Source organism: Orcinus orca, chromosome 3, assembly GCF_937001465.1.
Source record: "Orcinus orca chromosome 3, mOrcOrc1.1, whole genome shotgun sequence".
Classification (NCBI taxonomy): Eukaryota; Metazoa; Chordata; class Mammalia; order Artiodactyla; family Delphinidae; genus Orcinus; species Orcinus orca.
Genome location: NC_064561.1, coordinates 130944232 through 130967158, shown reverse-complemented (window position 1 = coordinate 130967158; position 22927 = coordinate 130944232). Strand labels below are relative to the sequence as shown.

General features: G+C 39.4%; 1 protein-coding gene and 1 long non-coding RNA gene across 5 annotated transcripts in view; both read left to right on the top strand.

Moving 5' to 3' along the window:
• PIK3R1 (phosphoinositide-3-kinase regulatory subunit 1) overlaps positions 1 to 22927 on the top strand; it is an 86983-nt gene that overhangs the window by 9149 nt on the left and 54907 nt on the right. For 3 of the 4 annotated variants that reach the window (XM_004270767.4, XM_033429930.2, XM_033429931.2), the window contains exon 2: positions 1966 to 2685. The exons of the other annotated variant lie outside the window; for it this stretch is intronic. In XM_004270767.4, the coding sequence (XP_004270815.1) occupies positions 2352 to 2685 (334 nt within the window). In that variant the 5' untranslated portion in view covers positions 1966 to 2351. The remainder of the gene's footprint in view (positions 1 to 1965; positions 2686 to 22927) is intronic. 4 annotated transcript variants of the gene reach the window in all.
• On the top strand, positions 2695 to 21770 carry LOC125963986 (uncharacterized). The gene is made up of 2 exons (XR_007476435.1): positions 2695 to 14471; positions 14699 to 21770. It is a non-coding gene; the product is annotated as an uncharacterized LOC125963986 (long non-coding RNA).

Sequence of the window (22927 nt, the reverse complement as noted above, 5' to 3'; positions counted from 1 at the left end):
ATTTCCGTTTCCCCCTCCACTGAGCTTATCTTCATAGTGTGATCTGCAGCCATCTCTACTTTCTTTTTATTCCTTAACTCCTTAAACTCTGGTTACTCTTCTCAATACTATTAGACTAGAGTGGGCTTTCTCAAGTCCGTGATGATTCCACTATGGACAAAAGCCCCAGATGACCTAGCCCTGCCTGTTTCCCACTTCCAGAGGCCCCTGCAGGATTTAGTCTTAGAGATCACCTTTTCCTACCTGAACCCTCTTACCCCTTGTTTCCAGGACATTGCATTGTCTTCAGACCTTGACTTTCCCTCCTCAATGGCATTCATTGAACCTTGATGTTGGGTCCTTGGATCTTTTTTTTTTTTTTTTTACTTTTAATATTTTCCCTCTGAGTTCCTTCATTCCATTGAGCTTGGCCTTGCCTTATATGCGGCTGATTACCAAGCCTCAGGTGTGTTTCCTCTCCTGAATCACAGACCAGGTTTTCCACGATCCACGCTTGCATTTGGGTGCCCAGCATCACCGTTAGCCCATCAGGCCTCCTGGCTTCCCTTTGCCTGATATTGGTAGCTCCATTCTTCTTGTGAACTCAGGATCAGGCACCTTTTGCTTCTTTCTTTTTGTTCTTCTTTTTTAAAAAAATATATATCATTTTCATTGCTTTTTAAGAAAGGAATCAACGTAAAATTAAAACAGTAATCAATGTTGGGATAAAAGAGAAAGTGCGAGAGAGAGAAGTTTTTCCTTTTTATTTTGTTTTTCCTTTTTATTTTGTGCTTGTATTTTCTGTACAATTTATACTTTCTATTTTACTTTTTTGCTAGGAAGGTACCAACAAAATGACCTATGCTCTGCTGTTATGTACTAAGTATTGTGTCTTTATTTCTTTGGCTTAAAAATACTAATATGTTGCTAAACAGACATACAGGTCAGTGTATCTCTCTGATTATCTCATGTCATGCAGAAATGAACTCTAAAATAGCTGGCAGAGTGGATCCTCTTTAAGGTCCAGCAGTCAGCTAGTACCTTGAACCTTGGCTCAGCCCTCCAGCCTGGGAAGAGCCCCTTCCTCTTGGCTTCTCTGCCATCCTGTTTCTCATATGCTGCAGTCCGTCCGTTTCCCCAACCAGGATCCAGTACCCAGTACCGTGTGCTTCTCTCTTTCTTGATCCATTTTTGAGCATTGCCACGTACCACACATGCTTCTTTCTCCCTTACTTCAGTCCTCCCCTTTCTGTACCTTCTGCTGCCACTTTGGTTCATGCCTTCATGGCCACTTGCCCAGATGGCTGCAAAACACCTTTCATGGCTCTCCTCTTCTGTCCCTACGCCAGTCCCTTCCACGCACCAGGATTAGACTGAGGTTCTTCAAGTGCCGCTCTGGTCTTGTTGTTCCCCTCTCTCCAAGCCTTTTTCCAGCTCCCCAGTGTAGATTGCATCACTCATAAACTCGACACGGGTGTGTGTGATGTTTGTTATACAACCCCTGCTTATCTTTCTAACCCGGACGTGATGTTCCCTCTTTGGCTTCACACATACGGTCTGCCTGTTCTAGCTCTTCCCAGAATATGACAAGTGCTTCATCACAGCTGTACCTAAGATCATGCCACACGTTCTCTTCTGTCTTCAGATGCCTGCAGTGAGATGTGGTCTCTCCCTTGTTTGAACTCCCTAGCATTCAGTCTCTGCTCTCTTATGACATTTACCTAGTGTTATAGATCCTTGTGTCCTGTCTTATCTCTGAGATGTTGCCACATTCCAGCATCCCTCCCACGCTGCCGAGTGTTCTTAGAAGGCTGGGACTGCCTGCCTCACTAATCTTTGTTGTGTATACCATGTCAAGCAAAAGCATACTGGCCTGTGTACGTCTGCCAGGTTGATTAAGTACTTGTTGAATGGAAGTCGAAATTCAGATTCACACAGATGGCCAAGTGTGCCGTTGATTCATAAGTCTTGTTTTCCCTTTGCTAGGTGCAGCTCGCATGTGGTGTGCGCCACAGTCAAATCAGATGACAGATGGACAGTGTGACAAGAGTGTCAGAAAGGATCGGGCCTCGAAGGGAGAGTCAGCCCTGAGTCAATGTGTTGATGAGTTGCTGAAAAGGAAGCCGGTGGGAAGACTGCGGCCACAGAGGAAGTGAGCCCTGACTTCAGTCACACCCTTGATGGAGGACAGATGGACGGCCGGATGGCCAATCACCTCTCCTCTTAAACCTTTGGAGAGTTATCCTTTATCCCCTGCTGGACGTGTATTAGGAATCTTAACACACTCTCTGAATTCACTTTCCATAGAAACGTCAGGTTAGACTGCAGTGTGCAGCCAGCCTCAGCTGTCGCATGGTCGCAGGTCGGCAGCCATGAGCGCCGAGGGGTACCAGTACAGGGCGCTGTACGACTATAAGAAGGAGCGGGAAGAAGACATTGACTTGCACTTGGGGGACGTACTGACTGTGAATAAAGGGTCCTTAGTAGCTCTTGGATTCAGTGATGGACAAGAAGCCAGGCCTGAAGAAATCGGCTGGTTAAATGGCTATAACGAGACCACTGGGGAGAGGGGGGACTTTCCGGGAACTTACGTAGAATACATTGGAAGGAAAAAGATCTCACCGCCCACACCAAAGCCCCGGCCACCTCGACCCCTTCCTGTTGCACCAGGTTCTTCGAAAACTGAAGCAGACAGTGAGCAGCAAGGTCAGTATTGATGAGTGATTGCTTCATGACTGCTTTTTTTTTTTTTTTTTTAAAGGAAAAGTCTCACGTTGGTTGAGCTGGGCTGAAACGGTCTGGGCAGAAGTTGTTTTGGCAACTTTACCTGAATTTATGTATGGTTCATAAAAGTTTGGTCAATCATTACATGGCTAGAAATTTGTGTTTGTGGGGTGGAGGGTTGTTATAAAACTAGGGTGGTGATATCTGAGGACCTTTTCAGTTAGTGTCTCAAAACACTATTATTAGAGTTGCCATGGAATTAAACACCTTTTGCATTCTTATTCTTGTAACTGGTATTATATACCTAAATAATCATTTTGGGAAAGTAGAGGGTAAGTCTAATGTAAGTATATTTAACATTAATTTGATCTGCATGGAAAATGGAGAGAGTAATAAAATGACCACAGAACTCAACAGAGAAGAAACCATTGCTTTTGTAACCTGGTGTCTACCTCTTGGTTTCCTCTCCAGGAATACTTGCTGAAGCTGAAACTCTATCCTGTAGTTAGTGTAGGCGCACAGGGAGTCCTCTTCCTGCCTGGGTAGTGTCATCTGTAGCATTAATGCCAATAGTGTGCTTGGCCTTCATGAGAAAAAAAAAAAAAATCACTGAATATTTTTCTCAAGTGGAAAACACCTTGATCCAAAGCCCACTCATTGTTCATTGGAGATGGTCCCCACTTCAGCTCTGAGCACAGCTGTTCCTTAAGGTATTTCTTCTGTTCAGTTTCACACAGAGACAAGCCTTTTACTCCGCTTTGCTGTTAACAGCCTTGTCAGATCATTCATTTCTTCACTGGTAAATCTCAAGCATTGTTCCCCCTGTATAATCTTTTTCCCAGAGAATGAGAAAGGCGTGGAAAGATGTGTTTCAGATGGGTGGACTCAACTGCGGTGGTTATGTGTCAAGTAAAACTGACTGTGGGCATCATGGTGTATTTCTGGAAGAGATCCTGTTCCTATTGTGTCTTCTTTAATGTTGGCTTATTTTAGCACAAATGAATGAGGTACCGGGAGTGAAGAAGCAGAATGCAAGGGTAAATGGAATTGGGAATATTTTATAAATGTCGAAGAACTCACTAAGGATACTTGAAGGGAAGAGCTTTCCTCTTCCCATCCCAACCCAAAAGGGATACTTGTTTTATAAACATTATACTGTACTTTAGAAATAATATTCAAATGATATGTTTTACTTGACAGTTCAAAAGCAAAAGTTAGGTTTTTTTCTAGATGAATCAAAAAAACTTGACTCTGAAAGTTTTTTGTATATATGTAATATATATACGATTTTGTCATTTTATATATATATATATAATTATATATAATTTTGTCAACCATTGTGTTTCTTGCATAGTTTCACTTAGCTGAGGGGAGGTATATACATAATTGTTTTTTCCTACCAAACTACATATTTTTAATTTGACTTTTGATTTTTTACGTTAGATACACTTCCTAATATGTAGTCTAATTCAAAAGGAAAAATGATATAATTTCTCCTGGCATACAAAAGATTACAGACTTATAAAAATATCTGAGTCAGGTCAGAAAAGATCATTTAAAAGGGGTACCTTGTCAAGATTAGGGACCAAAAGATTTTGTAAAAATAGCTTCTAAACAAAAATTGCATTTGATATTTTCATTTGGATATAGTATACGGAAAAGCAAGTCTTTCCTTAAAAATGATTTTCTCTTTGTAGGATCTAAACTATTTTATAACGCTTTCGTTCTCACGTAATGTGGTAACAACTGAGATTTTTAACAGCTTTTTCTTTTTTTTTTTTTTAATACATAGAAAGAGTAACATGAAATATTTTAGCAGAGTTTAAGAAAGAGACCCACGGTAATGGGCATTAAAGTATTAGAGCAGGCCTGAATATAAATGAGAAATTAGGAGCAATTGAAAGGTTGTAAAGATAATATGGGGGGTTGGGTGGGGAGTTGAGGTACTAAATATTAGATTTTCTACAAATGTTACTCTTGCATTCTCATTTAAGTATGATTCCTATGAAATGAGGATTCCACAGCTCCTGCTAGTTGCATGTCAAATTGTTATGGAAAGTAGTTGTAAGGACAGACTTATTTGTTGGAACCTGTGGGGCTTTAATTTCTTTTGCCTGAGGGTGTGTTTATTTGAAAAGTGTTTGCAGGGACAAATTATATGAAGGTGAGAAAGGATAGTACTTTTCTCTTCTTACTGTAATTGAATTCTTTCGCCTTTTTTTCCTTTTTACTCCCTCACCTTACTTAACCTGTTTTTCATGTTTGACTGTATTTTATTGAGAAGGTGACATGCAGGTCTCTTTTGCGGAGGGAGTGTTATGGGGACAGTGGGCACGCCCCCGAGATGAGCGTGGGATAAACCTACCTTTATGCCCCTCTCACCAGCTTCCCTCTTTGTATTTAAAAGAACGTTGTCTTTAAATTCTGCCCACAAGTAGCATCTGTGTGAGGATTTCCCCCTTATGACAGAACCCACTTTTTGCTTTTCTTGCATGTTCCTGGAAAGAAGGCTGTGATGTCTCACGTTTTGGGGAAAAGAGAGTCAAAAACCCATTTGAAGATCTGATCCCCAGCTCCTCTCAGGAGAATGTACCTTCCACCCATCCAGTTTGCATACAGTTTTCTTATGAAGCCCTGGCCTAGTTTGGATTGAATTTGTATATTGGATAATCTTGTATTTCTTGGAGTTTAAATCATTCAGTAAATATGAACTGAGCCTCTATCTTGTGCTAGAAAGCAGGGATGAGAGATGAAGTCGGACCCGAGAGAGACGGCGTGCCCTCTGATGCCCTTTCCGGTTCTTCTCCCACCTTGGGCCTCTGCTTGGACAGCTCTTCCTCAGCCGTCCTCTTAGCTGACCCACTCTCCACTCTTTGCGTAAAGCTTTCTTCTCAAGGAGGCTGGCTCTGCTCATCTCGTTTCACATACAATCTGCCCTTCTGCTTTTGCAAAGCATTTATCATCTAACCTACTCTAGAATTTACTTACCGCATTGTTCGTTTATTATCTGTTCACTCTGGTAGATTGTTAAGCCCTGTGAGGGCAGGGGTCTTGGATGTCTCTCCATTATCCCAATTACCTAGAACAGCATCGTAGGTGATTAGCAAGTGGACAGATGCTTGCTGTGGAAGCGCATCATCCAGCTGTTTCACATCCCATGTGACTCTGGAAGTGAGCCACGTGCTTGGTATGTCTTGTGCAGGCACACGGCTGAAACAGCCCATTCTGTTTTTAAACATCACGGTTTATTGTTAGTCACATCATTCACATCTGAGGAATCTTGACCTGGCCTTGACCATTGCATGCTGTGTCTCCAAAGCTGTTATTTTTTACCCCATTTCCTAGGACGGGTAGTTTTGCGGGTGGGAAAGCATGTTGAGCTGAGAGTGTACTCTGTCAGCCACTTAAGCAAAGTTAATAGAGCACATGTCAAGATCAGCAAGTGTCCTCGGGCACAGATTTTATGCTGTCCCTCCCCCTCTTTTATCTCCTCTTTGCATGGAAGCTAAAATCACAGATATCAGCATCACATTTCATTTTCCCACAGCCCAGTAAAGCCCCGTTTTACCTTCTTTGGAGAGAACCTCTTCCCCGTCTGGTGCAGGTGAACGGTGTGATGGGGGTGCACAATGGGTGGTACATGCTCCTTAGGGGAGCTCTTGAAAGACCATCTTCCTGCTCTTTCTGCATTCAGCGGTGCTTCCATATTTCCCCTGACACAAGGAAATGAGCTGATGGAAGTGGGGATTTAGGGATAAGAGAATCAAACTGTATTCCTTTCATAAGTAAGCTGTCCAGTGGGGCTATTTCTTGAGACAGTATTTTGAGAGCCTTTGATTAAAGTCACACTAATCCAGAATATTTAGACTAGTGAGATTCCATGACCACATCAGTTTGTATAGGATGTTGAAATCTGCTAGCTTGAGAGAGCACTTAGGAATCTGAGTTCATCCCCACTTCCATCCCCCATCTGCACACCCCTCCCCCAGCTCCCACTCTGGACTCTGACAGTAGGTCCCAGCTGGTCCTACATATAAAACATAAAGCACACATTTGGTGTGGGCTGTTTTAAACTTTGATCAAAATTCCTTCTAAACAGAAGAAGAGAAAAGCCTGCAGCTTGTGTTTGCTTTCATGGTCTCCCCAGCCACGTGATTTTTCCATTTTTCACACTCAGCATTTGAGTGTCCCTCCATGTTGTCGCCCCCTGTCTAGAAAGCAAGGCTGTAATACATCACATAGATTGACTACACTGTACAGAGGTCGCAGAGGATGGTGACCCGATCCCAAATTATACACCTTTGCTGAGCCCCCTGGTCGGAACGTACTGCTGTTACTCACAGAAATAGTCCCTGTGAAAGTAGTTTGCTTTGCTTCACGAATTCCTGCCTTTATGAATTCTGTTTTAGTTCAGAAGCTGCCTTGTCATAACTTTCCTCACCTTTTCTCCTGCTTAAGTGAGACTTTGCTGTGAAGCGGGAGGACTGTGGTTAACCGCCCCCAGTGATGGGGTGAGACCTCTGGCTTTGGTGCTGACTCCCTGTTTTTCATTGATCACTGTGTTTTGGGAAGCAAGCAGGCCTGGTTGCAGGATATTTGAAGATCAGGGCCTTGGAGTCCTGTCTTTAATTTCTGACCCACCAGAAAAATTAATCAGAACAGTAGAGATTTTTACCCAGATGTAAACGTATACCTGTTTTTTGTTTGTTTGTTTGGGGATTTGTTTGTTTGTTTGTTTTTCTTTTTGGCCACACAGCAAGGCTTTCAGGGTCTTAGTTCCCCGACCAGGGATTGAACCCGGGCCCCGGCAGTGAAAGAGCTGAGTCCTAACCACTGGACCGCCAGGAAATTCCCGACATGTAAGTGTTTGCCCTTCGTGTTTTAGTAGGAAGTGACATCTGAAAGATGTCATCAATATAATTGATTAAAGAGCAGGCCTGAAAAAAACAAATGTGGTGATCATTTTTGATAAAATCAGATGAGCCTAACCAGTTCTCTTATGACAGACTGTATCACTCAGGCATTTAGTTACATATGATAACAGTTCTCCCTCTCAGGAGCACCAGCGTTTCTATTCTTCTTACTAAATTCTTGATTTTTAAGACGTTTTCCCTGTTAATTTTAAATTTAATTCTTTTGTTTCCCCAGAAATGTGAAGGAGAAAGTAACCCTAATAAACAATTTCCATATCCACAGTTATTTGAAAAGGAAATTGAGAAGAAGAGAAAGTGTTCTCGCCTTTGCTGCTTTTTAGCAGAAAGGTTCTGCCCCGAGCTGGCCCAGCCATGTTAGAAATTAACAGGGCTCCCAGAGGTGGGATGGGCAGGAAGGTCCCCTTGTCTCCCAGAGAGGAGAGGACTCCTCCCTCCCTCCTCCAGTCTGTTATTAGACAGGAAGGATTTGATTCTCGCTTTCCTGGAGCTGCGGTGACAGCTAAGTTCAGGGTTACAGATAAGACATTATTTGAGGAAAAGCTTTTCTGCCAGGCTACCATGGCATGTGTCATTTAGAATCACAGCTGTAGTATGCAAATTATATATATTTTTTTACTTAAGTGAGATATATGTTCAGAGGCTTTCATCAAGGCTGCTGGCTCTAGAGATTTCACTCTGTGTTCTTTTTTCCAAAATGGGTAAAGGGTCCAATGTCCATGTCTGTATAACCAAATAAAGCCCTCACACTTCTGATTCGAGCAGGAGCTGTGTAAGTGGAGTGATCCTATTTTGTTTACTAGCAACCAAGGTAATGTTGATGTTCTAATACAGTTTTCTTTGTCATAAAAGTAGAATTCTGTATGTTAAAAGTGTTTCTATTTTTAACTTTTTAGCTTAGTTGTCAACAGATCCTTTGATAACTTTGAAGTCGGTCTTCCCTTGTTTGTAGGTGAATGCATCTTTGTCTAAAACAGGCAAAATTCTGATTAACAAACACTTCTCCACTAACTCAGAGTTTGAGAAAATAAATGTTCAAAATTCTGAAATCCAACAACAAATGGCACCTTATATGCTAAGTAGCTTCCAAAAAGGGGAGAATCTGGTACCTCTGGCAAATAAGAATACCAAGTATTAGATGCCATTTACATATCCATGTTTTTCTCAGTAAAAGAAAGCAGATGTTAGCAGTACAGCTGGCTGTTGCATATTTGTGTCTTTGTTGCTAACAAATTTCCATGAGGAAGGACGTAAAATTGGTTTGAAGGCTAAAATAGGAGAAAATAACTTGGTATTTTAACTAGAAATGAGAAGGATAATTGCATGATGGATTATATCTTAATTTTTGAGGTCTTGATTGAGTTTATAGCATTCAGTATCAAAACAGTGTTTTCAGTTTCAATAAAATAATCTAAATAGAGAAGGTCAAAGCGAATTAGAAATTGACTGTATTTTAATTACTTGGGTACAGTTTCCCTAAAATATCGAGTTTAATGAAATGTTGTCAGAATACTTTATAAACGCATCATTCCTACTTACTGGTTGATGTAAAAGACCGTGATATTTTGCTTCTGCTACAATAATTCCATACACTGTACATTTAAAAAATGTTCTGATGAAATATAACTTTGCAATTAAAAACAAAACAAACAAGCAGCAGATCTTTCTGTTTAATTTTGCATGGAGAACTTTGTCCTAGTGGCTTTATGCCACCTAAAGTATGGCTGTCGTTTTCAGGAATACCTTCTCTGTTCTGTTTCTTGCTTGGGGGTGTTTGTATTCATCTATTTATCTCTTCTCAGTTGGTAGCTTGTATTGTGCAATGCTTATAGATTCTCCTGTCCTATCATAATTTGATGCGTATTGAAGTTCCCACTGTGAGTTTATTAACACTGTATTGTAGAAGACTATTTGTAATTTGATGATCAAATCTGATATCCAAGATGGTAAAGATGTAGCCATAAGTGAAACATAAATCCCTGTGGTATATTATTTGAATCAGAAATTCCACTCTGCTTTGCTTTCTGTAAATTCCATAACCCTTCTAATCCCAGTGTTCTCTACTTTTAAAACAAGAAGTAGACGCTATGTCTTCTGAATTCTGGCTGTATTTTTATTTTAACCTCTTACTGACACTTGATCAGTAAAAGTTTCTCCATTCCTACTCATAAGAATTGTTGGAGAAACAAAACGCAGAAAGTGTAAGTTCTCACTAGTACTGTTTCCCCGGTAGTGCAACCCAGAAGCTAGAAGGGAAAATAATGAAGGAACTCAGAGAAATAAGCAAAGATGGTTGGGCAGATGTGCTCACATGACCTCACTGTAAGATCTGATTGGAGGTTGGTCCTTGGGATGATATAGGATTGTTGCTAATGAAAGCGCCAAATTGGTACCAAGTTTTTGCAAATCTACATACTGTATGATTTTAAGATCTGTTTCACCAAGTGTGAGAATTATGCTCTAACTCTGTTGGTGGGCACTCAGCAGTTGCTGACATCAAAATTGATTTGAGATTCTTCCTGTTTTACACATTGCAGTTTATCAGCGAATTCAAAGACATTGATGGAATGCCTCTCTTGGACTGTGTCTGTGTGGCATAGCTACATTTGTTGACATGGTATGTGCTCAGAGTTCCTAGGGATTTTTCTAGTGGGTTTTTCGTTAAATTTTCCAAGGCAGATAGAAGGTGATGTTTTTAACATTTGCCTATTCAGGTTATAAAGATTTGTTTATTCAGACCTCTTCAAATTTATGTGATAGCAGTGTTAAAATATGTACGCAAGAGATAACACATTAGCATAGGCATTATGTGAGTCTTCATTGTAAAGCCAGAGGGACTGTTGGGTGGTCAGTGTTATATTCCAAATTTTACCCTAAGGAGCAAAACTGCCATAGTGCCTTCATACTGCACGAGGTACCACCGTCACAGCGAGAGACAGTCAGCGTTGGTTCCAACTTGCTACTGGGTTTTGGAAAATGCAATCTTCAAAATGACTTGAGGTTGTTCATAAGATAATCTATTGTGAATCCGCATTAAACCTGTTTATTTTTTAACCTGTTTAAAAATTTTCTAATGTTTAAGAATGTTGCTTCTTTATCAGTAAATAGTTCACTTGAAATATCTTTCTATTCCTGTTCTTAACTATAGAAACGTAGTTGAATATTTATATCGTTATTAATTTATAATTTCCGAGTATTTTACAACATTGCTTACTTAGGTCTTACCATGTTTTTTCAGGGAGCAAAAAGTAAATTTTCCATTTTCAAAGGAGACAGGTGCAAAGAAGTTTGAGCAAGATGTGACTTTATTGCTAAATAATCGTGATTATCTACAAAGTACCAAGGAACGAGATGTAATGAATTTGGTTAGAACATATCAAAGTATATATTAGAGTCATTGTCCCATGTTTCCCCATGGGTCTATTTAAATATTGAAAATGGCTTTTTCCAAATATACCCTAAAAATTTGCTGACTTACTATTTGCCAAGCATTCTGCTTAGCATTTTAAAGACATTTTTCATTTGATCCCTACAGCCACCCTGCAAATATGGCATTAGAACCATTTTCCAGATTAAGGAACTAAAGCTCAAATGATTGTGTAAATATTTAAAAAGGAGGGGGCTCCCTAGGAGGAGCATTCAGAGGGTTCAGGAACACTCCAGAAGGCAGTCGTGTGGGTCTTGTTCAGCAGTCCTTTGTGAAGTTATCAGTAACTGAAGGAACCGGCTCTTTTCTGCTTTTTGGGTGGTCTCTAATTATGTCTGTTTTATCTGTTAAGTTTCATTGGCTGTTACATTCGTACCATCACACAAATTATCTTGTTTTACCTACAGCTTATAGCATTTTCTTACGTCTGCTAAATATATGAAAGAGTTGAGTTACAAAGAGACTGATAAGGCCATGAACCTGAGACAAAGTTTGGGGTTATATGTGTGTATGTGCAGTTTTTCTCAAATACACCTTGATCAGATACTCAAAAGTTATGTACCATTGATAAGTGATTTTCCTTCCATTTCTGTTATTTTTGAAGAAGTTAAATGTCTTGCTTCAAATGTTTCCCTGAGCTTCACATTTTCCTACTTCTGATTCATAATTAAATCATTTTGGTTAAAATTGAGCAGGTTATTACTTGCTTCTTAAAAGCCAAAAGCTGAGGATATCCAGCATAAAAATTATGTGTTTTGGCATGTGGACAGCAGCTGCTTAAAGTCCCTAAGTGTAAGAAATCTGAAGTGGACTCACATGAATCTGAAGTCTTGTACCTGAGTTCTGTCAAAATGAGCAGTAAACGCCATTTTTAAAGTTTGGCTAAATGACTAAATTCCTTTGAATGTCAAACTTTATTTCTCAGGAAAGTTAGTCACTGCCAAGTTTATAACATAAACATCATGTTTCTGTTACCTGAATTCCAAGGACAAGAGGGTAGATGAGGGCAAGTGAAAGGCACAGGTGAATTTAATCCTAGGTGTTTAACTTAAAAGGACACTGTGACATTGCACAGAGAGAGTCTCTCCAAGGACACGAGTGCCCGTAAAAATTCTTGGTTGCTTTTATTGTTTTATTTTTTTCCCCCCCAGTTAAAAAAGAAACTTATTTAAAAGTTTCCTGATTTAAAAAGGTCTTTGCCTGGTAGCCCTGACACACTTCTCACTAGAGTCTCTAAGAAGGTAGAGAAAAGTCCTTATATTCTAAACAGTTATAAAAACTAGAACTAGCAGGAGAAGTGTCTACTGTAAACCAAATGGAACTGGGTTTAAAAACACAGGCAGAATAAGTTTTGACCACCTAAAAATAGGTAGGCAGAGACATGTCCTCCCCAACTCTGCCTGTAATTCAGAAAGAGCCTAGCAGCTGTCCCCAGAATGCTCTTCCTTTCCTCTTTCTAATCTCCCCAACAGTGCCTTTTTATTCAGTGGAAGGTCATAACTCAGAAAATAACCAGGCAGAGCTGGGAGGGTGGGGTAGGGGCATTATTAATACTGTTACCTCTTGAGAATCTTACTCCACAAAAGTAAAGTGTTGGAGGTGGGGTAGAGTTAGACCCGTGTTTCCTGAGGGTTTCAGTATTGTTTGAGTCCTCCATCCTTCAGAGCCTCAGAAAGCCTGGCAGTAAAGGTAGGAGAAGGTTTGCTTTCAGCAAAACTGTATTGAAATGAAAATCACATTGGAAATTGGCCTGGGAACTGTTCATCTCAACCTGCCTACCAACTCTTGGTCTGAAGCCAGCACCCACGTGGATCAAGAGTAGCTCAGAGCAGGGCTTCCCTGGTGGCGCAGTGGTTGAGAGTCCGCCTGCCGATGCAGACGACGCGGGTTCGTGCCCTGGTCCGGGAGGATCCCACATGCCGCGGAGCGGCTGGGCCCGTGAGCCATGGCCGCTGAGCCTGCGCGTCTGGAGCCTGTGCTCCGCAATGGGAGAGGCCATAACAGTGAGAGGCCCGCGTACAGCAAAAAAAAAAAAAAAAAAAAAAAAAGAGTAGCTCAGAGCAAACACCAGGTCCGGGCAGATATCTCCCTGTATGGTGATCAATAAACGGGGGAAAAAAAAATAGCGGAGCCTACTGAAGAACATTGCTCTGTAAAGGAAAGGAGAGATTGTATCAAAGATTTGAAGGAAGAATAGACCTCCAGCACTGGCCCAAATGAAAGAGGGTCAGAAAGTAGATGATTATGAGCTGAAAAGAACTGGATGGGATGAAATGGGAGTGAAACCATTTAAAAAAAAAAAATTGTAAAGAAATTAAGAATGCAGTATAGCACATTAAAATCCATAGGAGAGGCAATAGAGAGTAGAATTAACACAGCTGAAAATAAAATTAATGTTGTAGAGAAGAAACTCAGAGCTCTTCCAGAATCGAAAGAGAAAAGAGATGAAAATGAAAGAGAAGATTGTAGATGCATAGTAAGAAGGTATAACATGGGGCTTTTCAGTGTTGATAAATGAGTAATAAGTCATATCAAATGAAAAAGAGCAAACATTATAAAAATAAGCATGCATGCATTTTGTGCAGATTTGGAAGCGTGGTCCACATTGTTTAGATGAAATCAATGACAGGCCACCTCTAGATATGTTTTGGCAATTTTTTTTTTAATTATAAGAATGCTGTTAAACGTCTTTCCAAAATATCTGGTTAACTATCAAGGAGCAGAATTCAGGCTTCCTTGTCTTTTGTAGCAGTAAATGCCAAAAGATGGTGGATGCAGAGTTTTGAGGAAGAAAGAAGGTGACTCAAGACCTTAATGTGTTGCTTCCTTATATATCATGTGGAAGGAATTGAGAGGCGTTCTCTGATAAGCAAGAGCTCAGTGAGATATATTCAACTTCTCATGTCACAAGGGCGAACTTCAAAATTGCCATTTCATTGTTAAGCTTTATAATTAGAAAGGCATAGTTTAAAAATGAATTCATTTTGATTAACTTAAAGAATAATTGCCAGAAGAATAAAACTGTAAGTTATATATTTTCCAAATACCTAGAAATACAAGGCGTATTCCAAAAAACAGACAACAAAGCATAAAATTATTATTGACGTGGGGAATGTCAATACTATTACTATGAAAATTTACAGAAATACATGTATTAACATATATCTACATACATAAATATAAAGCTGAATTTATACCTACCTATATTTGTGCGTTCAACAAATACTAGTTTTGTGTCAGATGCTATGCTAACATTTTGCTACATTAACTTGTTACTTTTCATTAGAACTGTATGACATTGGCCTTACTATTATTATACCTGTTGTAAAGATAAAGAGATTAAAGCTTAATTAGATGATGGCCCATGGTCACACAGCTCAGGCAGGAGTTGGGGTTTGACTTCCAACCATGTGACTTTTGACCCAGAATTCTTTTTTTTTTTTTTTTTTTTTTGCGGTACGCGGGCCTCTCATTGCTGTGGCCTCTCCCGTTGCGGAGCACAGGCTCCGGACGCGCAGGCCCAGCGGCCATGAGCCACGGGCCCAGCCGCTCCGCGGCATGCGGGACCCTCCCGGAGCGGGGCACGAACCCGCGTCCCCTGCATCGGCAGGCGGACTCCCAACCACTGCGCCACCAGGGAAGCCCTGACCCAGAATTCTTAAGCAGCAGTGTGATACAGTGGAAGGGCCCTTGGGTGGTCATGTTCGTGCTGTGCGACACTACTGTATTTCTGGCCACAGTCTGTTAGCCAGGAGGGCAAGTCATCCCCTGGCTTGCCAGTGACCTGTGAAGCAGACTGATATGCAAAAAAATGAGTTAAACAACCAGATTTTCTCACTCTCAGGCGATAGACCCAAGAAAATCTAAAGAGAACTAAACAGATGCGTGAGTTACTCTTGCTTCCAGCAAAAGAACCTCATCAGAACAGGCTGGGAAGAGGTGATTAGTTTTAAGGGACAGTTCCTTCCCTCGGCAGGTTGGAAGCTATGGGGCTTATTAAGTGGTTAAAATATTAACCTTCGAGTTAGCCCTCACTTGGCTAGTGCTTTCATATATATATGAAAACATGACTTTATAACTTGGTAAGACATTAATATAAAATCATTTATATAAGTTATATAAATGATTATATATTAAATACATTATTATATAAAGTTATATAATTTATATAAATATGTTTATGTATAATAACATTTATATAGATAATGTTTATGTAAACATCTATCTGCTAGTACAGTGTATAAGGCAATATAGAAAAGTCATCATTGAGTTAATGGTGGAAATGTAATTGATTTGCTACTTCACTAAAGGAGACTTGAAAGGATTGAAAGCTAGCTCTAACTTGCTCCTTTACTAGCCATCATTGTTTGTAGTTACATGCACAGTTACATGGTAACTGTCATTTGTGGTCTAATCTTCCCCTGAAGGGAAACTTGAGAAACCTGGTTGGCTTTAACATTTAGAGGAAGTTTAAACATATTGGAACATAAAATTTACAGTTGTTTAGGTTAAAACTCTGTTTCTTGTCAGACCACATCTATCCAGCTCTTCTGTGATTGGAATCATCTAACTTTGGCCTGAATTAAGGAAGAGTTTCACAAGATGCACAAAATATTTACTCTTGTTTTCTTTACCAGCTTCCTGAGCCTGTGCAGCGGACTGAGACCTCTTCTTATCTAAAGGCAGTGTGGTCACATAAGCCAATTGTCACCAGTTAACTATTTTCATCCCCTGAACTGCTTTTGGTGAATTCCAACCTAGTTATTACATCCCTTTAATATTTTCAGTAATTTATATTCTTTAACTATAAGAGTGAAAATATTTGTGAGTTTATTTTGCAGGGGGTGGGGGGTGATTAGTTATAGTCTAGCTGTGAGGCTAGTTGCCTTTCATATACTCTAGAAGAGAAGGATGGGGTCAGTTTCACAATGATCTTTGTCCAAAATACAAGACCACTGTCACTCCCACCTCTCAGGCAACCCCTGCTCCATCTATTTTCTAGAACAATTTAAAATATAGCCAACGCTTTTGCTTCAGCGTCTCTTGATTCACTGGATCTCTAAGGGACCATCTTTTGCCAGTGTCAGATGCTGTTTTTTTCGCATTTTGAAATATTCTAAATTTTATATCCTAGCAAATATAGTAGTCTTCAGATTATGTTGTCTCACATTCATGTATAATTTCCTAAGAAAAGGAAATGGAGAGGGTGGGGGTTAATAGTTAGAGTAATTAAACCTTTTTAAAATGAAGGGGAAAAAAATCTTTTGTTTATAGGAGGTGAAGAGACCATTACTGATTGATGTTAGCCTTTTCCCAGAAATCCGTCTCACGGAGTTGATATTGAGTGTTTTAGGCAAAGGTGGTGTAGGCTCTGATGAACTTTGTTACCTTATTCTGGACCTTTTATCTATGGGCATGTAACTGAATGATTACATGAATTTTTGATTGCTATAAAAAGGTTGTATTTGCAGTTTTTAAAATATAACTGTTTTTAGTTCATTGCATCTGAACGCTGCCTTTTTCTTTTCTTAAATACGTGTCAGATGAAATGTTTTACCTCTGAGATGAAAATTTTGAAGTTTATTCTTTATTGATATGTTTGCCGGCACGCATGAGCATTTGCTCTGTGCTTTACCTCCATTATCTAATTTAGTGCTATTTATAGGTTGAGGCTTAGAAAAAGCAACCTGCCCAGGGGCAAATACTAGTAGATGGTGGACAGCTGAGACTTGCATGCAGACTCTCTGACTTGAGGACGTGTGCTTGCCAGCACCACACTGTACCACCCTCAAAGTGAAATGCGGGAGGACGGAACCTCTAGTTAGGATTAACTTCTCCAGAGGTCATGTCATATTAAAGCTACCACAGGTTCTGAAAGCAATTAAATAAATATTAGGAAATAGTGGCCTATAAATTGTAGGCTTTTTAAATACAGTCTCACATCTTTGTAACTTTTGCCCCATAATTCAGTTACCCTCAAACTAATTGAAAAATCTTAGAGATATTAAAAATGCTTGATTGACCAATATTTTGTTTCTGTTAAGATCATGTGCTTGAGCCATATGTCAAACCAGAGACTTATATTAGACAATTTGTATGAAATCATCAACCTCTCTAACAGTTTTCTTGCAATAAAGAGGGAAGAATATGTCATGTATGAGTTAAAACAGTGACCTCATACCATTCATGCAAAAGTGTTGTGCTAGCGGAGCAGTATCAGCGTTTGAACCTAGAGTTGGACTCCTCGACAGCAGGGCCAGTCCAGAAGAATGTGTGTGTTTTAATGGATCATTTAAATGAAAGTTTAATCTTTACTCAGAGAAGAGAGCAGCTCTGACTGAGAGCATTTGAAGCTAGAACATGGATCAGGGGTCTGAACGTTTCCATTTGGCCTCTGGTTGAGCCTTGCTCAGGGAACACAGCAGTCAAACTTCAGTTCATGTCAGTCATGGTGTAGGAAGCCAAAGGAAAAGTCCTCAGTTCTAGTGGTTTTCTTAAGTCATCAGGATGGATTTAATGATTTTATTTGAATAATTACTTCCAGTGAACCATAGCTGGGGACTCAGAAAGAGAGGTCTTCCAATGGTAGACAGGCCCTCAGATGCTTTCCCAGTGTCCACTACTGCAATATGGCTTAGCCCTAAGGCAGAAAAACCCTCTTAGAAGTGAGGGTATGCTCTGTAGCTGTGATGGGGGAAAATTCACTCCCATGAAATGGGAGGTATGCTGGGTTGACCAGATAGCCCAAAGCTGAGCCATGGCCAAGGATTTCTCAAATTCATAAGGCCTCTTTCTTGAGCTTGTCTTCTTTCAGACTTAACCCTCAGTTTCTGGGTAAGTTGCAATACATCTGTAGGGAAAGCCCCTGGTTTGGGTTTAGTCAAGCTCGCCAGAGAAAACTGGATCTAAGCGGGAATAAAATTTACTGACCCCTGTTCTCAGAGGTTAACATTTTCATTTATGTTTTACATGACTCATTTTAAATTACAGTGCTCTACAGATATAGAAAGAAGCCTTCCTCTTCCCACCCTCCTCCAGACACCACATAATGGAAAAAGCAAGAATTTTCTGCATGAGCAAGGCTTTTTTTTTTTTTTTTTTTTAAACAAAAAGCCAGTCTCTGATGGGACTTTTTTTCCTGCCAGAATTCCCACTGGTCCACTGTCGCAATATTTACAAAAGGCCACGATGAAAGAGGAAGGCCCATTTGAGCCCTTTGCCTCTGTGTTATGTGAAACGTAACTTTTATTTCTGTTCTTGGTATCAGAAGAATTGTTATTTTTGAACTTCTCTGATAGGCTTGTAAACCTACTAGGTCCTTTTAACTCATAAAGTATAATTTTGATTAAGAAAAGATTTGTCCCTCTGCTCTAACTAGACACATAAAACTTTGAAAGGTTTTGATGTTCTGTTTCCTGTTTTTTTTTTTAAAAAATGTATCCTCTCTTATGAACTCCAACTAGATGAGAGGATTTTCCTTAGAGAAAATTCAGCTCTGGGAACACCATCCACGAAGGTCGTAACCTAGAACATTTTTGAAGGGAAGTTTCAGTGAATTAAAAGAGGGCGGGGTTAGGAAGCAGAAAGTTCTGTTCTACCATAGCTGTAGCTAAATAAATCATTTCACTCTGGAGCCTGGGCAGTTCTGTAATTTATAGCTAATTGTCCACAGAGATCACTGATTACAGTTCATCATGGAGGAGAGAGGTGGTCTGGGGCCCCATTAGGAATTCATATTAATAGTTGTACCTTTTCTTCTTCCCCAGAATGTTCACTGGAGAACATTCTGTTAACCACTGATCCTCAGTGATCTTTTATTTCTACATAAAAACCTTTTAAAATGGAAATAGGTCGACTTGATTTTTTCTTTAGTCAGGTAGAAGATAAATGAATCAGCTCAAAGCACAATTAAAAAGTGTGTATTTGCTTGGGTGCAGGACTGAGGGATGGAAAATTCTGTTCTTTTATTCAGTGGGACTCTACAACCAACTGTGGTAAACACATGTATCCCATTGTGCAGCCTTTCTTTTGCTTTAGGGGCAGTTTGATCTACTGACCAAAAAGAAGCGACATTAAGACTAGCTCCCAGCCCAGGGCTTTAGCAAGTGCTCAGTTAATTTCGGTGGCTCAGGGAGAGAAGCACGTTAGTTTGGGGATCCAGATTCTAAACAGTCTGCCATTGAACAACCTCATAGACCGGTGACAAGAGACTGTTTAATTGAAGCTTCGTAAAATGGTTCCTTAAACTTCATGGACAATTGAGTAACTTCAGTTTCCTCTCTTTACTCTTGTTTACTTCCTGCTCTTCTAGAAGGTATTCTGATCTCTTACAATGAGAAGATTAAACAGCTGTAGCTTAACTTCAAGCATTGATTTGGAGAGTTCTGTGGCTGCATTCATTATATCTTTACTAAGATTGCATTCCTGTGGATTGGGCAGAAGCGTATAAGCAGCAGTGTGGCTTATCCAGGGCAAACCCAGATCCTGTTAACCACTGAGCCTTGATGGTCTTTTATTTCTACATAAAAACCTGTAACACTGGAATAATTCGCCTAGATTTTTTTTTCTTCTAGTTAGGTAGAAAAACAAAAGAATCGGCACGGAACACAGTTGTGAGGAGTGTTTGTATGGGTGCAGGACTGAGGGAGGAAAATTCTGTTCTTCAGGCAATGGGACTCAGCAGGAAGCATGTGTTGAAAGTTTCTCACCTAAACGGGTCATAATTACAGACTTTAGGATTTATTTTTTTGAATTAGAACGTGAAGCTCACTCAGCGGTCCTTATGAAAACTTCCCTTCTAACTGCATATTTTATGTCAAATCATAAGTTAAATTTCTGTGGTACAAAGAAGAGTTTTTTGCTGTAACCGTATTGTAGCCCATGCTGAATATATCAATGCTACTTTTCACTGGGTAGTTGAGTGGTCGGATCCATTGTTAATTTTAAGTTTTCTTTCTTGTTTTCTAAGAATAGTCTTAAGACTGTATGTTTTAGAAAAATGCGCTTGTTCAGAACTTCTCAGATCTAACCTGGCAATCAGTGGGACTAGAGGTAAGAAATAATAGCTTTAACTGAACATCATCTAAAATGCTGTAATATTCCATTGCATGACACATCCCATGTGTCTTACAATTTCTAAGAATTCAAGGTAGTGTGCAGTTTTATTAACCACCCTGCATCCCTGTAGCACAAGGAATTATTTTTGTTATTGAGCGGACAAAACAGGGGTGAAGTGACTCACAGTTAATTGCCAGATTAAATCAGGCATCCAAGTCACTCTGCTTCGGGTAGATTCTCAGAGACTCAGCTGCTGTCTTCAAAAGGAAGAAATACATCGCAGTATCCGGAAAGAACATAGCGTGCAATATGTGACGGGTCTTGTTAACTATCTCTTGTTTTCTGATCAAAGTAGCCTCTGGGTTGGAGGAAAATTTTGTACTACTGTAGTGCAAATCCTTATTATATTTCATCATTATTTATTGCGTTGTAAATGAATGTATTTAACAGTGCTAGTTTAGGAATTCTTGGTAAGTTTAGGAATGCTAATCATTTTTCTTTTTTTTTAAATTTTAAGATGGTTGAATTTTGCATATGCTAAGTGTTGGCCTTTGTGGGTGTGTGTAAGATGCACAGGAGAATGAGTTAGTGATGTCACAGGAGCACCAAAGCAACCATCACACTTTTGTTCAGTGTCCTTTTTCATTGTTCTTGCTTACGTGGAGCCCTTGTGCACAGGCTGGGCATCTCGGGGCTTTGAACAATGCCCTTGGCCAACCGTTAGTCCTAATTGCTGTGACTAATTTGCTGTGTGACCTAAAGACAGTAACATACTTAACTTTGGTTTTATCATCTGTAAAACAGAATTAATGACACTCTACCAAGCCAAGGCTTTCAGTGAGGCATCATCATCACAAGCAAGCCCCTAAAATACTAATTAGAGTATTAAAAAGGAAATCTTCTCAGTGAAAACCAAACACTCATTGATGCCAGTCAAAAACCTAAAAAACACATTTGCCACACACACATACAAAATTGTTTCTTAGACTTAAGTGATATGTTTAGACCTGAAGGAAATGAAAGGAATTGAGATTGTTTAGCTGCGGGAAATAAAGACCTGGGGCCGATTTAAACAGTTGAAAATTATTTGAAGAAGTGTTTTGTCTCCATAGTAATGAACTTTTTTTTAGCTTCTCTGAGGCTATTCAAAGAAGAAATGAGGTTCAATTACAGCAGAGTTACATAAGTTAGATAGCAACAGTAGTGCTACCAATTCTTTGTAAGACATAAACTTGAACTCACTTCAGTTTCAATGAAAAGGGCAGTGAATTTGCCAAAGAGCTGTGTACGTGTTGCCTCAAAAAGCAAAAAAAAAAAAAAAAAACCACAAAAACACTGGAATAGTGCTTTGAAGACGTTTTCTAGTTAACTCCTGCATTCTTTCTACATCTGTGTGTCTTCATTACCTGTACCATTTGGTTGAGAGCTGTTTCAGAGTCTCTAATATGCCATCTGGGTATACTGTGTACTTTCTCTTTGCTGTACTTGGAGGTAATAATACTGCCAAAACCATGCTGGGACAAAAAAAAAAAAAAAGGAAAAAGTCGTGTTTTTGGTATGTTTCTTTGTGAGGAGGTTTTCAGGTCGTCTTTTTCTCTTACGAAGCCAAAATTACAGTACCTTAGTAAATTACAACTCTTTCACTTTTATAATTGCTCATCATTTAACAAATAGCTCATTAGTTAAAAAAAAAACAAAAAAAATTCTGAGCCTTGACAGGAGGAAGGGAAAACAATCTTCCTCAGCTGAATCTTGCCTAAATAGTCTTAGCAATAAAGATTGCCACCTATTGGTTAAAGAAAAGAACTAAAACTAAAAAAAGGTTTGCCACTCTTACAGGTAATGAGTGTGATCAAAACAGAATTATTTCGATGGTGCTCTGGATTGAGGTACTTGAAAATGTGTGATTTGATGAGAATCTTTATTCTGTGCTTTGAACTTCGCATCACCAATAGCATTAAATTATAGCAGGTATTTCAGGAGAGGAGGTATGCTGCTCTCAGGATCCCTTTTGAAAGCATATTTTTTGAGACTGTCAGAATTCCATTGTAATACAATATTAAGTGGATAAGTGCATTTTTATTTATTTTATTTTTTTAAGTGCATTTTTAATTGGACAAATGTTGGAAGCTTGATTTTGAAAACATTTTTCTAACTCTATTGTTAGTTTGGACTTCCCTTCAGTCCAGGCTTTGAAATCCAGCATTTCCTGTCCAACCAAAATGGGATGGGCTTGGTGACATGGGCCTTTCGTACCTCTTGGTGCCAGGATCTGTTTTTCCCAGATGATGAGCGCTATATAGACGATGCTCTCTCCAGTGTCATCAAACATCCTTTTAAGGTACATTTGATAATAATAAAAAAAAAGTTCATATTTTGATGTTGAAAAGTCTCAAGTGGTTGTACACTGGGAAAATGTTCGTTTTAATAATTTTTCCCCAATATTATGTGTATATAAATTCAATTTTTAGGAATACTTGTATTTAATTATAAAACAGCAGTGCAGCAATTTTTTATTGTTAATAGTATTATACCATCTTAAATCCACCTTCCCTCTGTGTGTCCTCAATATCTACAGATCCTTCACATCTTGAGATTATTAAAATTTACATAGGTAAGTGTTTCATCAGTGATTGTGTGTGTACACATAGGTATATGTAGGTATATATCCTAACAAATTCAGGATTAAGGCCATCACTGCTCCTGTGTTCTCTCTTTATTTTTTGCTCATGTGTCTGTTTGTATTTGAAATTTTAAGCATTTTTATCTTAGGTACTTCCCAAATAATCATTTGATGCCCTTTGTTGGC